Source organism: Monodelphis domestica, chromosome 5 (genome assembly GCF_027887165.1).
Source record: "Monodelphis domestica isolate mMonDom1 chromosome 5, mMonDom1.pri, whole genome shotgun sequence".
NCBI lineage: Eukaryota > Metazoa > Chordata > Mammalia > Didelphimorphia > Didelphidae > Monodelphis > Monodelphis domestica.
Genome location: NC_077231.1, coordinates 228,088,084 through 228,101,581, shown reverse-complemented (window position 1 = coordinate 228,101,581; position 13,498 = coordinate 228,088,084). Strand labels below are relative to the sequence as shown.

Genomic DNA, 13,498 nt, shown 5'->3' with positions numbered 1-13,498 from the left:
AATGGGCTGGAGAGAAATTAGAGATGAAGTGACATTGGAACAATAGATAAAGAAGATTAACCAGAAGCCTGGACTTTATCCACAGGACAGGAAATAATTGCAGGAAGATTACAGGACCAAGACAAGGTAGATGGAAGGGGCCCTCAAGCATTCTACTGGGGATGGATGAAAAGAAAGTGACTGAAGGAAGGGCTTGAAGAAGGACAAGAAAATAGCTTTTAAAAAAATCATGAACTCTTCAAGATCCCATTTGGAGTTTTCTTGGCAAAGATATTAGAATAGTTTGTCATTTCCTTCTCCAGCTCATTTTTACAGATGAGAAAACTGATGCCAATAGGTTTAAATGACTTGCCCAGGTTCAAAGCTGGTATGTGTCTAAGATTTTAACTCAGAGAGAGAAAAAGTCTTCCTGACTCCAGGCCTGGCACTCGACTCACTTTGCCACCTATATGCTCAAGCATGGGGGAGGGGGGAGATAGATGACAAAAAAAATTTGGAAAAGGGGAGAAACTATTTGCAAGAAATATCAAGATTCCGGAACAAAGGGAATAGAGCCAAAAAGGTAAATAACAGAAGTTACTTCAAGAAGACACCAAAGTCTTGAAACATAAGCAGATAAATAATGCAGAAACTGAAGGAAGGTTTTCAAAAAGGTGACTCTTTTTCCATTTTCCTGAATTTCAAGGCAGTAGTGAAATACCCAAGTGTATCCCAGGTACAGGCTTTGGGGATCCAGATCAGTATCATCAGCTGCTTAAGACTGAGGAGTGGTTTATCAAGTGCTTTCATGAGCCTAACCAAGGAAGCTCTTCTTCCCTGGAATGGCATATTGGATAGCTGCTGCTTCCTTCCTTCCCTGGCCCAGGGACTCTGCTGCTGGCAGGAAGCTAAGTGGAGGGCAGGAGGGTCCCAGAGAATCTTCCAAGGATTCAGAATTCCTTATTCCAATGAGAAGCGACAGCCCGGAATTCTGGCTCTCCTTCCTCCCCATCCCCTTTACCTGACCTCCTCAGTGAAAGCCTCCTGAGTCCACAGAAATGCCATACTCTAAAGCATGGGGAGAAAACCCAGTTGTAGGGCTCCAACGAGGATTCAGGCCACTGACTCAGATCCATGTTAATGAGATTTTTCTGCCACTGTATTACTTAATTAGTTCACAGAGAACTAAGCCTTGGGAGGAAAGGGACCAAGAGGTGTGGGAAAAGGGGAACTGAGGAAAAGAAGTCGCCTCCCCAGCCCTGCCTCTGGGCCTCAATGCTCCAGCTTTTACTAGCCTCTCTCAGGGAGGCTAGGGAGGGGAGAGTGAGGGTCGGACAAGGGGAGTCCAAGCCTCAGGGCCAGGCTCGACCTAAGAGGGACAAGCAGAAGCACCGCCCCCTGCCCTGCCCCATCTCCAAGTAGACTCCGCACAGCAAAAGCTCCTTCCTAATTTCACGTTCCTCCTCCTGGGCCCCGCAAGGTCTTCGGATACCTAGCACTGCGGCTGACAGGGAGGGAGAAATCTTTCTTTTCCCATCCCAGTTCGGACCCCGGTGAAGCAGGCAGATGGCTCAACTCTCATTCCATCTGCCCCTTCCGGGTGCGCGAAGGTCAGGGTGCCACTTAGTTTCGCTGGCCCTCTGCCAAGGAGCTGAGGTTCGGGGCTGAGAAGGGAGGACAGCTTGAAGGTTCGAAGCTCACAAACGGCTTTCCACCCTGAAACAGTCGCTGCGCTCCAGGGACTTCAGGGAAAAGCACCCAAGTGGGGCGCAGCCCTGCTCCCAGACGCCGCCTCCCCACTTCTTCCAGCGCCTCAGGGGCGGCTCCCAGGGAAGCAGCCGCATGGATCTGAGCAGGCGGTTCTGCAGAGCGCGGGTGGGGACAGGAGGGCGTGGAATAACGGGCCCGCCGCCCACGCGGCCCCCGGTGCCGAGCCACGCGCCAGGCCCGGGCCCGCAGCTCCCCCGCCGCGGCGTGGGGGTGTGTGATGGGTGAGGGGAAGGGAGAAGAGCCGGGGGCGAACGCCAGTCTCTGGGGGCCGGGAAGAGCCCGGCCCGGGAAAGATGCCATTACTAGGGAGGCTCCGGATCCCCAGTCCCCAGTCCCTCCCCCTCCCCCCGGGAAGGACGGAGCAGCTGCCTAGACGCCTCCACGAGAGCAGCCCCACCTCCCGCGCCTCCAGTTCTGGATCTTCGGCCCCCTCCCCCTGGTTCTTTCACTGGTCATGCTCGACCCTCCTCCTCCCCATTCAATCTCTTGGACTCGGCTCCCGCGCCCCCTACCCTTACACACACCCCGAGTCCCAAGCGGCGGGGAGCAGCGTCCCCCAACTGCAGCCCGGGTGGCCTGTACCAGGGTCCCAGGAGAGCGTGGTTTGGACCCCAGCCCTGCCTGCTGCGCCGCGAGTGGGGAAGCAGTACGGCCTAGACCCCAACCCTGCAAAGCCCTCCGACGGGAAACGGCGTGGCTGGGCCCTATGGAGCCAGCTGAACTGCGGCTGGCCACGTCCCGAGCCCCCTCAGACGGCGGCTGGAATGGCCAAGCCCCTTCTACCCGACCCCGCAGCCCACGGCGTCCCCGAGTTTCGCTTACCCTCGATGGAGATGACGTGCTCTCGGATCTGGTTCTGCAGCCCCAAATCCTCGATGCGTTCGATCAGGTCGTAAATGGCGTAGATGTTGGGGTGCACCGACTCAAAGCGCTGGATCTCGGCCCGGATGGCCGCCGAGTTGGACAGCGCGAACTGCTGGGGGGGGCCCCCGGCCAGCTGCTGGGAGGGGCCGCCGGCGCCCCCAGCCCCAGGCCCAGCACCGCCGAACTGCCCTCCGCCCCCGCCGCCCCCGCCGCCAGCTCCCGAGGCCGCCAGACTCTGCTGCTGCTGTGGGCTCTGCCCGCCGCCCGCCTGGAAGTTCATGGCTCGGGAGCCGCGGGGGCCGGGCCGGGGCGGGGGCGGCGCTGCTGCTGCGGCGGCGGCGGGGGTCTGGATCTAGCAGGGGCCGGGACCGCGGAGCCGGCAGTGCGAGGCTAGTGCATGGAGCCGGAGACTCAGATTCGCCGCCGCGGCTGCTACAGATGCGGTGGCCGCCGCTTCTCGGGTGCTTGCCGGAGCCACGATCCCGCGGCCAGCCGCTGCTTCCCACCAGCAACCAACGGTGGCAGCAGCAGCAGCAACAACAACGGGACCGGGAGCGCGCCGCCCGGGCCCTCCTCCCGCGTCATGCGCACGCACCGCCGCCCCCGCCGGCACCGGCACACGCAGCCCTAGCCCCCCTTGCGGCCGCCCCCGCCCCTGTCCCCTCCCCCTTCCCTGCGCACGCTGCCCGCCGCCACTCTCCGTCGGCCTCCACTCCCACCCTCACTGTGCTCCTGAGCTTCTCCTGGACCTCCCGAACCCTTCCTCCTCTGCTTCTCCCTGCCAGCTCCCAAGGAAATGCAGCGCAGATGCTTCCCCTCTCCCCGACACTCCGAATCCCTCCACCCCTTGGAGGCTGCGTGCCTTCCTTTAATCTCTTCCCAGAGTGGTCACTGGGACTAGATGCCCTACTGCCTCCTTCTTTCACTCGGGGGCCAGCTCCCTCCTCCCTGGAGTGACCCATCGTGCCAGGGCTCCAGTGGGCAGTGCCTGGACACCTATTTACACTCTATGGGCGAGAGCCCATACCTGTTGATTGCCTGAGAGAGGAGGCACCACAGTGTCCAGGCCAAGCTCAGCACAGTACCAGGCACATGGAAAGCTATTTGTAAGTGTTAATTGAATGAATGAATGAATGAATGAATGAATGAATGAATGAATGAACGAGTGAAAGCTCTTCCCAGACAGTAACAAGGCCAAGGTTTGGTGCCATCTTACTTCCATCCATTCCTACTTCAATCCATCCCAGCCTGGTTCTCCCTCAGGCCCCCTAGGCCCAGCAGTGAACTGAGAATCAGTACAGTTATTCTTCTTTTCTCAGATCTGGATATTGTTTTTGTATTCCCAGCAGCTGGGATTACTTATTCTAATAAAAAATGGTTGAGAGAATGACACCCAGAGCATTCACATCTCAGGAGTTAACAAGTCCTCATCCCTCCCCACCTCAGCAATGGATGAACTCTGTCGTAGTTTGGGAATCCTTAACGCGTAGTAATCTGTTAATAAATACAAGACTGATATATAGGATAGGCAGAATTAACTGGAACATGACTAAGCAGAGTTGCAGACTCTACAGAGAAATAAACTCAGGACAATAAATGCTACCATCTCCTTTCTCTGCCCTTGCTGGTTCTGTTCAAGGGGATCCCCTATCATGTAGCGCACTATTCATTTTCTTTTCTTCCTTCTCCTTCTTGCTTTACTTTATTCTGGCCTGTGTCGAGATTGTCTAGATCCAGACAGCATTTTCCTCCCACCCCCTTCCTCTTCTAGAGATGTCTCTCTCCTTATGGTCCCTAGAAATCCCTAAAAACTGGCCTGGTCCTTTCCACATGAGGAGCTCCTATCAGTCAGGCCTATATAGCTATTGGCAGGCTTCTGGTGGTGGTGGCAGAGGGCTCTATAATTTTCTGTCCCCACTTGTTCTCCAAGCCAAGGAGCTTCCAGTCATTAATATGTTCTTCAAGTATGCCCAATTGTTACTCCACTGTCCCTGTGGGCTATCCTTATAACTAGCTGCATGCCATGTAACACCTGGGGGCTCCCTGGGAAATCTGAGTCTTAGTTCCCATTTTTGTCATTAATTAGCTATGTGGTTTTGGACAATTCAAATGACTTCTCCAGGCCTCATCTGTAGGATAAGAGAATTGGACTCTATGATCTCTAAGTTCTCTTCCAGTTCTAAAATTCTATTATTCTAAGTAATGACTAAAGATAACTGTGTTTTGACTTACATTTATATAGATAGCATTTTCAAAAAACTCTTACTTTCTGCCTTAGAATTGATACAAGGTATCAGTTCCAAAGCAGAAGAGTAGGAAGGGCTAGGCAATGGGTATTAATTGACTTGCTCAGTCATACTGCTAAGAAGTATCTGAAGTCATATTTGAACCCAGGACCTCCCATCATTAGATCTTACTCTCAATCCATTGAGTCACCTAGCTGCCCCCATTTATATAGTATTTTGAGGTTTACAAAATGCTTTCTTACCTAAAAATCTTCAAGATGAGTAGTATAATTATTATTTCCATTTTTACATAAGATAAAACTACTACTCACCAATGTAACCAAAATTAGAAGGGAAGTAACTAATGGGGAAACAATTTTCATAACAAAAACCTCTGACAAAGGTCTAATTACTCAAATTTACAAAGAGCTAAATCAATTGTACAAAAAAATCAAGCCATTCTCCAATTGATAAATGGGCAAGGGACATGAACAGGCAATTTTCAGATAAAGAAATCAAAACTATTAATAAGCACCTAAGAAAATGTTCTAAATCTCTTATAATCAGAGAGATGCAAATCAAAACAGCTCTGAGGTATCACCCCACACCTAGCAGATTGGCTAACATGACAGCAGAGGAAAGTAATGAATGCTGGAGGGTATGTGGCAAAGTAGGGACATTAATTCAGTGCTGGCAGAGTTGTGAATTGATCCAGCCATTCTGGAGGGCAATTTGGAACTATGCCCAAAGGGCGATAAAAGATTGTCTACCCTTTGATCCAGCCATAGCACTGCTGGGTCTGTACCCCAAAGAGATAATAAGGAAAAAGACTTGTACAAGAATATTCATAGCTGCACTCTTTGTGGTGGCCAAAAATTGGAAAATGAGGAGATGCCCTTCCATTGGGGAATGGCTGAACAAATTGTGGTATATGTTGGTGATGGAATACTATTGTGCTCAAAGGAATAATAAAGTGGAGGAATTCCATGGGGACTGGAATGACCTCCAGGAAGTGATGCAGAGCGAAAGGAGCAGAACCAGGAGAACATTATACACAGAGACAGAAACACTGTGGTACAATTGAATGTAATAACTTTTTCATTAGTGGCAATGCAATGATCCAGAACAACTTGGAGGGATCTACAAGAAAGAACACTATCCATATTCAGAGGAAAAATGTGGGAGTAAAAACACAGAAGAAAAACAACTGCTTGACTACATGGGTCAAGAGGGATATGGCTGGGGATGCAGACTCTAAATGAACATCCTAGTCCAAACATCAACAGCATGGAAATAGGTTCTGATCAAGGACACATGTAATACTCAGTGAAATTGTGCATTGGCTATGGGAAGGGCAGGGGGAGGGTAGGGAGGAATAGAATATGATTTTTATAACCAAGGAATAATGTTTGAAATTGAACAAACAAAAAAAATTTTTTAAGATAAAACTACTACTCAAATTAAAAAGTTACACAAGGTCACAGAGCTAGGAAATGAAAGAATGAGGGTAAAACCAAGACCCTCTTAGTACCTATTGTAGAGACAAGACATTATACTGGGGTGAGATCCCCAGAAACCTAGAGGAAAATAAATCTGAAACTTGGGAAATTTGAAAAGGAAGCTATAGGTGTGGGCTATACTAGAGGCACCTTGAAGTTGAATAGTGCTTAAAACAGACATAGTTCTTAGGCTCATTCCAGAGATCCTCTGGGGTCCAGAATAGAGAGACTCAGAAAAGAAGAAAGCAAGTTTCATAAGATTCAGCTGATCCAAATGATAAACTCTGACACTCCATAGGCAACAGAAGGTTGGGGAAGGGAATCCAAGCTAGATGTCTTCTGAAATCTGATATGCTAGTCCATGGGTTGGTTACAAGATGGGCAAATATGGAAATCCAAACTGGCCTCTGACTCTCAATTTGGAAAGAAGCAATCAGTTCAAATCTGGCCTCAGGCACTTCTAAGCTGTGTGACTCTGGGAAAGTCAGGAGCCCCCTTTGTCTAGTCCTTCTGCCTTAGAGTTGTTACTAGGGCAGAAAGCAAGGGTTTAAAAAAAGAAGGAAAGGAAAAGAGAAATAACAGTGGTAGTCTAGGGCATGATGGGTTTTGGGGACTATTCTTAATATTGTACAGGGCCCTTAAGGGCAGAACTGATCTTTGGCATTGGGTTTCATTTGTAGGTGTTTTTTTTTTTTTTTAACCCTTACCTTATGTCTTAGAATCAATACTGTGTATTGGTTCCAAGGCAGAAGATCGGGGTGAGATAGGCAAGGGGATAAAGTGACTTGCCCAAGGTCACACAGATAGAAGTATCTGAGGTCAGATTTGAATGTAGGACCTCTCATCTCTAGGCCTGGCTCTCAATCCACTGAATCCTCATTTGTAGGTATTAAAAAAAAAATTGAAGGCATTTGACTAAGGCTAATTTCTATGGTAAGCCTTTTTCTGTGAAAAAAGTAGTGAATTTGAAAGGAGGTGATCTGCTACTTTTTGTAATATTAGATAAATCACTTTGCTCTCCCTGGGCTTGTTTTCTTATCCACAAAATGAAGAGGTTGGACTGAGTCAGAGGTTCTTAACCTAAGGTTCTTGAATTTGTTTTCAAAATGTTAGGATAGGGCACCTAGAGAGCCCAGGGGAAAGAGCACAAGGCCTGGAGACTGGAGGACATGGCTTCATATCTGTACTCAGACATTTCCTATCGGTGTGACTCTGGTCAAATCACTTTACCACCCTTTGCCTAGCCTGTCCCTCCTGTCCTAGTATTCTCATAGAGATAGGTTTTAGATAAGATAGATAGACAGATAGACATCTATATAATGACATTTCAGCTTAATTTGGTGTCCTTTTAAATCCTGTGTTTCCTTTTATTTACTTAAAAGCAGTTTCCTGTGCTTCAGCACACACAAAAAAGTTAAGAGATGATCTCTAAGTCTCCCTCCATCTTTGACCCTAAGTTGTAGCCTTGCAGCTGGTCAGGGTTACTTCTGATAAAGAAACCCAGAGAAGGGGGACTCCCTTCCTTCCCTGACCTTCTCCATCCTCCCCTACCTTTTCTAGTCCGAAGCCTGGGAATGTTTCCGGGAGTTAAGCGAGTGAGGGGCGGGGACTGAGGGACGCACTCAGGACTACAAATCCCACAATGCATTGGGCGGGCCTGTGTGGGGGCAGGGGGCGGGGTGGACAGGTAGCAGCGACCCCGGCGCCGCGCTCCCGGAAGTACTGGAGTGTCCGACATGGAGATGGCCGAGCGGAGCTGTGAGTAGCGGGTACTGGGATCCTTGCCAGCCCCATCCTTCACATCCCGGCTGTGGCCCCGGGTTTTCTCACACCCTCCCACAAACCTTTTAATTTTTAAGGGTGTCTGTTGGGATGGAGAGAGCTGCCCTGGGGATTCTGGGTCCGGGGCTTGGTGATGGGGGGCAGGGAGAGAGGACAGGGTCGTACAGGTGACTTTAGGGGTTCTAGGGAATAGGAGATAAAGACCCGTAGGGTGGGATTTGGTGAGGGAGGGTGGCGGAGAATGAGTTTGGGTTCTTTAAAAAGAGAAAACGAGGTACCATAGGGTGGGACTGAGGATGGAAGGAATATTTAGGACCCGGGGGTTGGAATTTGGAGTTTGGTGATGGAAGGAATTGTGGAGCGATGGGGCGGGGCGAGAGGGCGTTTAGGAAACGTATATTTTAAGGTCTTAGGGAATAAGGCGAGGGTCTGGTGATGGAAAGAATTGTGCAGTTGAATGGGGGGGGGGGAGGAGCTGAATGGAGGTCCTGAAGGATGAGACTTAGGGTTTGGTGTTGGAAGGAATTGTGTAGAGATGGCCGGAGAATGGGGGGGGCGGGGTAGGGGGGATAGTGTTTAGGAGGCATGAATTGAGGGCCCAGGGGATGGGATTTAGCTTTTAGGGGTTTAGTAATGGGGGAGGAATTTGTCTAGAGGTGAATTTGAGGACTTTGGGCAACAGGAGTTTAAGTTCCAACATCTGCAGTTGATGGGAGTAAGGTATCAAGTCAAATTTAGAGGTTTTTCGCAGACAAAAAATAGAACTAGTGTTTCAGTAATGGGTGGGGAGTGGATATAGAGGGGGCTTTAAGATACAGAGAAGTTGAGGGCAATAAGTTAGGAATTGGGTTTGGTGGATCCTTGGAGCATTGTATGAAATAAAGTTTGGGGACCTCAATAGATGGAGAGGACCAAAGTTTGGGACTTGAGGTTTAGTGATGAAAGGTCAGGTTTAGAAGACAGCAGTGTTGAAGTACCAAAGGGTAGAATTTGGACTTCAGGAAACAAAGGAATTGAGGATTGCTGTGAAGCTGGAGTTACTGATGAAATAAAGAAGGTTTTCAGTAGGTCAGTCTCTCACTGGTCTCTTTATGTCCTCATAGCTCAGTAGCCTGGTCTAGGCAGGTGCCATGGCCCTGATTGAGGGGGTGGGGGACGAGGTGACTGTCCTTTTTGGGGCACTCCTCTGTCTCCTGGTGCTGGGCCTGGCCTGGATCTCCACACACACCTCTGAACAAGGCGATCTACTGCCCCCGGACTCAGGGACCCCCTCCCCAACACAGTCCAGAGAGGCTGCAGTATCCACAGTCAGCAACAACCAGGATGCTTCAGGATCTGAGGCTCCCACCCTGAGACACCGAGTACCAAGCTTACAGTCAGAGCCTGGCAGAGTGTCCCCTGAAGCGCCACCCCCCAGCTCTCAGCCAGGACCCTTGGTGCTCAGGCTGAAGTTTCTCAACGAATCAGAGCAGGTGGCTAGAGCCTGGCCCCAAGATACCATTGGCTCTTTGAAAAGGTGAGTCGGAATGGGAAGAGAAAGGAGAGGGGCAGGGAAGGAATTGCTGAGGGAATGGGTTGGAATCGGATATAAAAGGAACCTAAGAGATCATCTCTAGTCTAGTGGTGTCAAACTCAAATAGAAACAGATCCCTGCAGGGACATATTGACCATAAACACACACATTAATGTCATCTCTATTGTATTTTAAAACTCTTTCCCATCACATTTTCACCTGTTTGGGGGGTTGCTAGCTTGACACCTCTGGTCCTGCCTAATTAATAGTGGAATTAAAGTCAAGCTTAGATTTCCTAATTCTAGCCCCACACCTGGCTGCCTCTCAATGAGGAAATTTAGTCTAATCTGATGGAGGAGGGAATGGGGGTGGGTTGCCCCAAGGCACAGGACTAGGACTGGCTGAGGCCTGCTCTCTTACCCAGGTCCCTCTCTCCTCAGGACCCAGTTTCCAGGTCAGGAACACCTAGTTCGGCTCATCTACCAAGGGCAGCTTCTAGGAGACGATGCCCAGACCCTGGGCTCACTTCACCTCCCCCCCAACTGCGTTCTCCACTGCCACATTGCCCCGAGAGACGGTCCCCAACACCTCGGCTGCCCACCAGGGTCAGAGACAGACCCCTCGGGGTTGGGGGTGGGCAATCTTCTGCTCCCCCTGCTGCTTCTCATGCTGACACTGCTTTGGTACTGCCAGATCCAGTACCGACCTTTCTTTCCCCCAACCGCCACGCTGGGCCTGGCCGGCCTCACCCTGCTGGTCAGTCTCCTGGCCTTCGCAATGTACCGCCGCTAGTGCCTGCCCGAGGGCAGGGCCAAAGCCACCCTGGATCCCTTTCTCCTCGGCACAGCGGGGGCTGCTGCCTCCCTAGGCCTGCAGCTCGCCCATGCCTCTTTCCCCTGCCTTGGAGCCCAGCTCTTCGGAGGGAGCTTCGAGGGCCCTCAGAACTCGCCCCATGTGAACAGCACTGCTCCCGGCTGGCTCCCGGGACCGCTGGAGCTCACCCTCCGCTGACAGCGGCCAACTCCCAGCCGGGCAGCTGTTGCCCCTGCCTGGCGGTGCAGGGCCTGCCCAAGACTTTGGGCCCCCGGAACGCCGGGCCTACCCATGCACCGTGAGTGCTGCCAATGACCCCCCAGAGCAGCTCTGCCAGGGTCCGGAGGCATGCTGGACAGGACTGTGCCACCCCGGTTCTTTGGATAGACATTTCCGATTGAAGGCAAAAATGTGAACGCAACTGCGGGTTGTGAGTGTACTAGAGTGGAGGAGCCCAGCTCCAAGGACCCCGTGGCTCCCGTGGCTCCCGTGGCCAGACAGCCAGGGGAAGGAAGGGAGCCGCTGGGGCCGCATTCCCTGCGCCAACATTGAGCAGCTGTGCCCCCGGGGGCGGGTCACCTGCCCCTGGGTCTCAGTTTTTCCCCGTGTAAGAGGGGATAAGACTAGTTGCACTACCTACCTCACAGGGCTGTTGTGAGGGACGCGCTATATAAAAAGAAGCTGTTATTCCACTGTGGCTCCCATTTCTTTGGCCTGATTCGGCTATTGCCCGGGGGGAGGGGAAGTGGGAGCGGGGGCGGGACGACGGGAGAGAACGAGGTTGGCTCCGCCCCCTCCCAGCCCCTGCGCTGGGCTCGCCGGGATAGACGGGAGCCACGTCCTTGCGGGCTAGGAGATGCGTCTGCGATTGGTTTTGGGAGCGGCGGACCCGGGGCTGCCGGGAAGATGGCGGACTCGGAAGCGTCAGGCTTATGACTGGGACTGGGTTGGGCGGACCTGGACGCAGTGGCCTGAAACTGGCCCCCTTTGCGCGTCTCCGCCGTGCCTGGGGGAGGGGGTTGACGAAGCACTGTACCCTCGGAAGGCCAGGCCGCAACGCTACCGGGGAACTGCTGCAAAGCCTGCGGCTGGGTGGTGCACGCTGGGGATGTTTAATAAATGCTTATTGAATTGACCCTTGGCTATGAGGCTAGGCTGGGCAAAACTGTTTGGGGAAGGCTACAGTTAGCTAGGACATCCCTCCTTCCACGCCCCAAATCTGCATCTATTTACACAACTGGCCCTGCGGCTATAGAAGGGCAGGAGAGGAATAGAGGCAAGATAAAGGTTACTCTAGTAATGTTGAAGAACCCCGAGGTACAGGGGGAAGGGCACTGGGCCCCACGTGGGATTCCGGCTTTGCTAGTTCCTACCTGGGTGACCTTGGCCAAATTCAGTGGCCACTCCAGGCCTCAGTTTCCTCCTGGGGCCCTACCACCTCTAACTTTATGAACCTCAAGGTTCTATTATAAAAAGTAGATCAAGAAAAGCCTAGGGTAGAAGCGCAGTAGTATACGCAAAAAACAATGGGTTGGACGAATTCAAATCCTATTCTCTAATGTATGTCATTTGTCTATTCAGCTGTAAAATAAACTTAGGTTTGTCTTTGAGGTCTCCTCTCTTAAAATTTTAGGCTTGTGACAGGATCAGACTATCCCCATTTCAAAACTGTTTTCCTCAACTGCTGGGTTGCCCCTATTTTCATTTAGACCAAATGATTTTTTTTTTAAACCCTTACCTTCTGTCTTGGAGTCAATACTGTGTATTGCCTCCCAGGCAGAAGATCGAAGGTCTAGGCAATGGGGGTCAAGTGACTTGCCCAAGGTCACTCAGCTAGGAAGTGAATGAGGCCAAATTTGAACCTAGGACCTCCTGTCTCTCAATACACTGAGCCACCCAGCTGCCCCCTAGACCAAATGATTTTTAAGAACCCTTCTATGAGCCTGTGATGGAATTCTAGGAATGGGGATAACACTGTTCTACCTATCCTAAAGGGTAGCTTTTAAAGTATTCTGCAAATTAAGTGCTAAATGCTTTTGATTTTTTCTTGTTATCTATTAACTTATTTTATTCTTTTAAGAAACTTTCTAAACTAACACTGAAATTGCATTTTCCTACAATCACACAATTAAATGGCAAATGAATCCAAAACCTGGGCCAGAATCTCATCACAGCCTCCGTATATTTCCCAGCCAAAGCAGTAGATCTATCACCTTTTGAAAATCCCCCCTCCCCCCATCCTCCCTTGATTATGGTTAGTCTGGAAGCTGTTAATTTCCAACTGCATCCAGTCTGGTATCTTGTTAGATAATAGCAGAGGGGGAGGGAATATGTAGGGAAAATATGCAACAGCCCATTCTTTGGTGGTATGTTCTGGACTAGGGGGCACCTTATGAAACATTCTTAACCACACAGGCAAAGCCTTCCTTTCACTACTTGGACAACCTTTTTCAGCCCACCCTCATGATAATCTGGGCCAACCCTCTTCTACCTTCCCATCCTTATCATTAACTCTCAGCTCAGGCCTGGCCTACTTCATATCCTTAGAACTCTTCTTTCAGGCCTGTATCAAATCCTGTTTCTTCTATGGAACCTTTGGCTACTTCCGACCAGTGTTCTGTCCCTCTGAATTCCCTGCTCTTTTCTCCATTTAAACTCCTATGGCACTGAGTCACTGCCTTATGAACTCATATTGTCTTGTTTTTTTGCTTGTCTCTTCACAGGATATTGAATCAGCCACAGTACTAGAAGTAGACCAACAAATGGGCAATCATCTTCCCAACTCTACCACAACTGGAAGCCCCTGGGGCAGAGGAATGATTTGCCTGGAGACCAGCAATTTGTATTCTACCTGGACAGCTTTTTAACCTGGCAATGAAGATTGCATCCTGCCCACCATCCTCTTCCTCCTCCTTTCACTGTCAGCTTTATCTTCCTCAGGGGCCCTGCATAGCATGTTTTCCCCAGCTTTCATTGGTCATGTTACTGGTACAAGGTAGGATGATACCTAGGTCTTGTGACCAAAGGGAAAAGGCAGGGAGGGAGAGGGGCAC

General features: G+C 50.7%; 2 protein-coding genes across 4 annotated transcripts in view; one reads left to right on the top strand and one right to left on the bottom strand.

Moving 5' to 3' along the window:
- Positions 1 to 3,206, bottom strand: part of AGAP3 (ArfGAP with GTPase domain, ankyrin repeat and PH domain 3) — a 77,953-nt gene extending 74,747 nt beyond the window's left edge. The window contains exon 1 of one of the 3 annotated variants that reach the window (XM_056799915.1): positions 2,572 to 3,206. In XM_056799915.1, the coding sequence (XP_056655893.1) occupies positions 2,572 to 2,893 (322 nt within the window). In that variant the 5' untranslated portion in view covers positions 2,894 to 3,206. The remainder of the gene's footprint in view (positions 1 to 2,571) is intronic. The other 2 variants (XM_056799914.1, XM_056799910.1) reach the window with 2 other exon arrangements.
- A 4,792-nt stretch (positions 3,207 to 7,998) lies between these two features.
- TMUB1 (transmembrane and ubiquitin like domain containing 1) lies at positions 7,999 to 11,137 on the top strand. Its single transcript, XM_001371490.4, has 3 exons — positions 7,999 to 8,095; positions 9,223 to 9,635; positions 10,073 to 11,137. Exons 2-3 carry the CDS (start codon positions 9,250 to 9,252, stop codon positions 10,422 to 10,424), a joined length of 738 nt encoding a protein of 245 aa, XP_001371527.2. The 5' UTR covers positions 7,999 to 8,095; positions 9,223 to 9,249; the 3' UTR covers positions 10,425 to 11,137.
- The last annotated feature ends 2,361 nt before the right edge of the window (positions 11,138 to 13,498 follow it).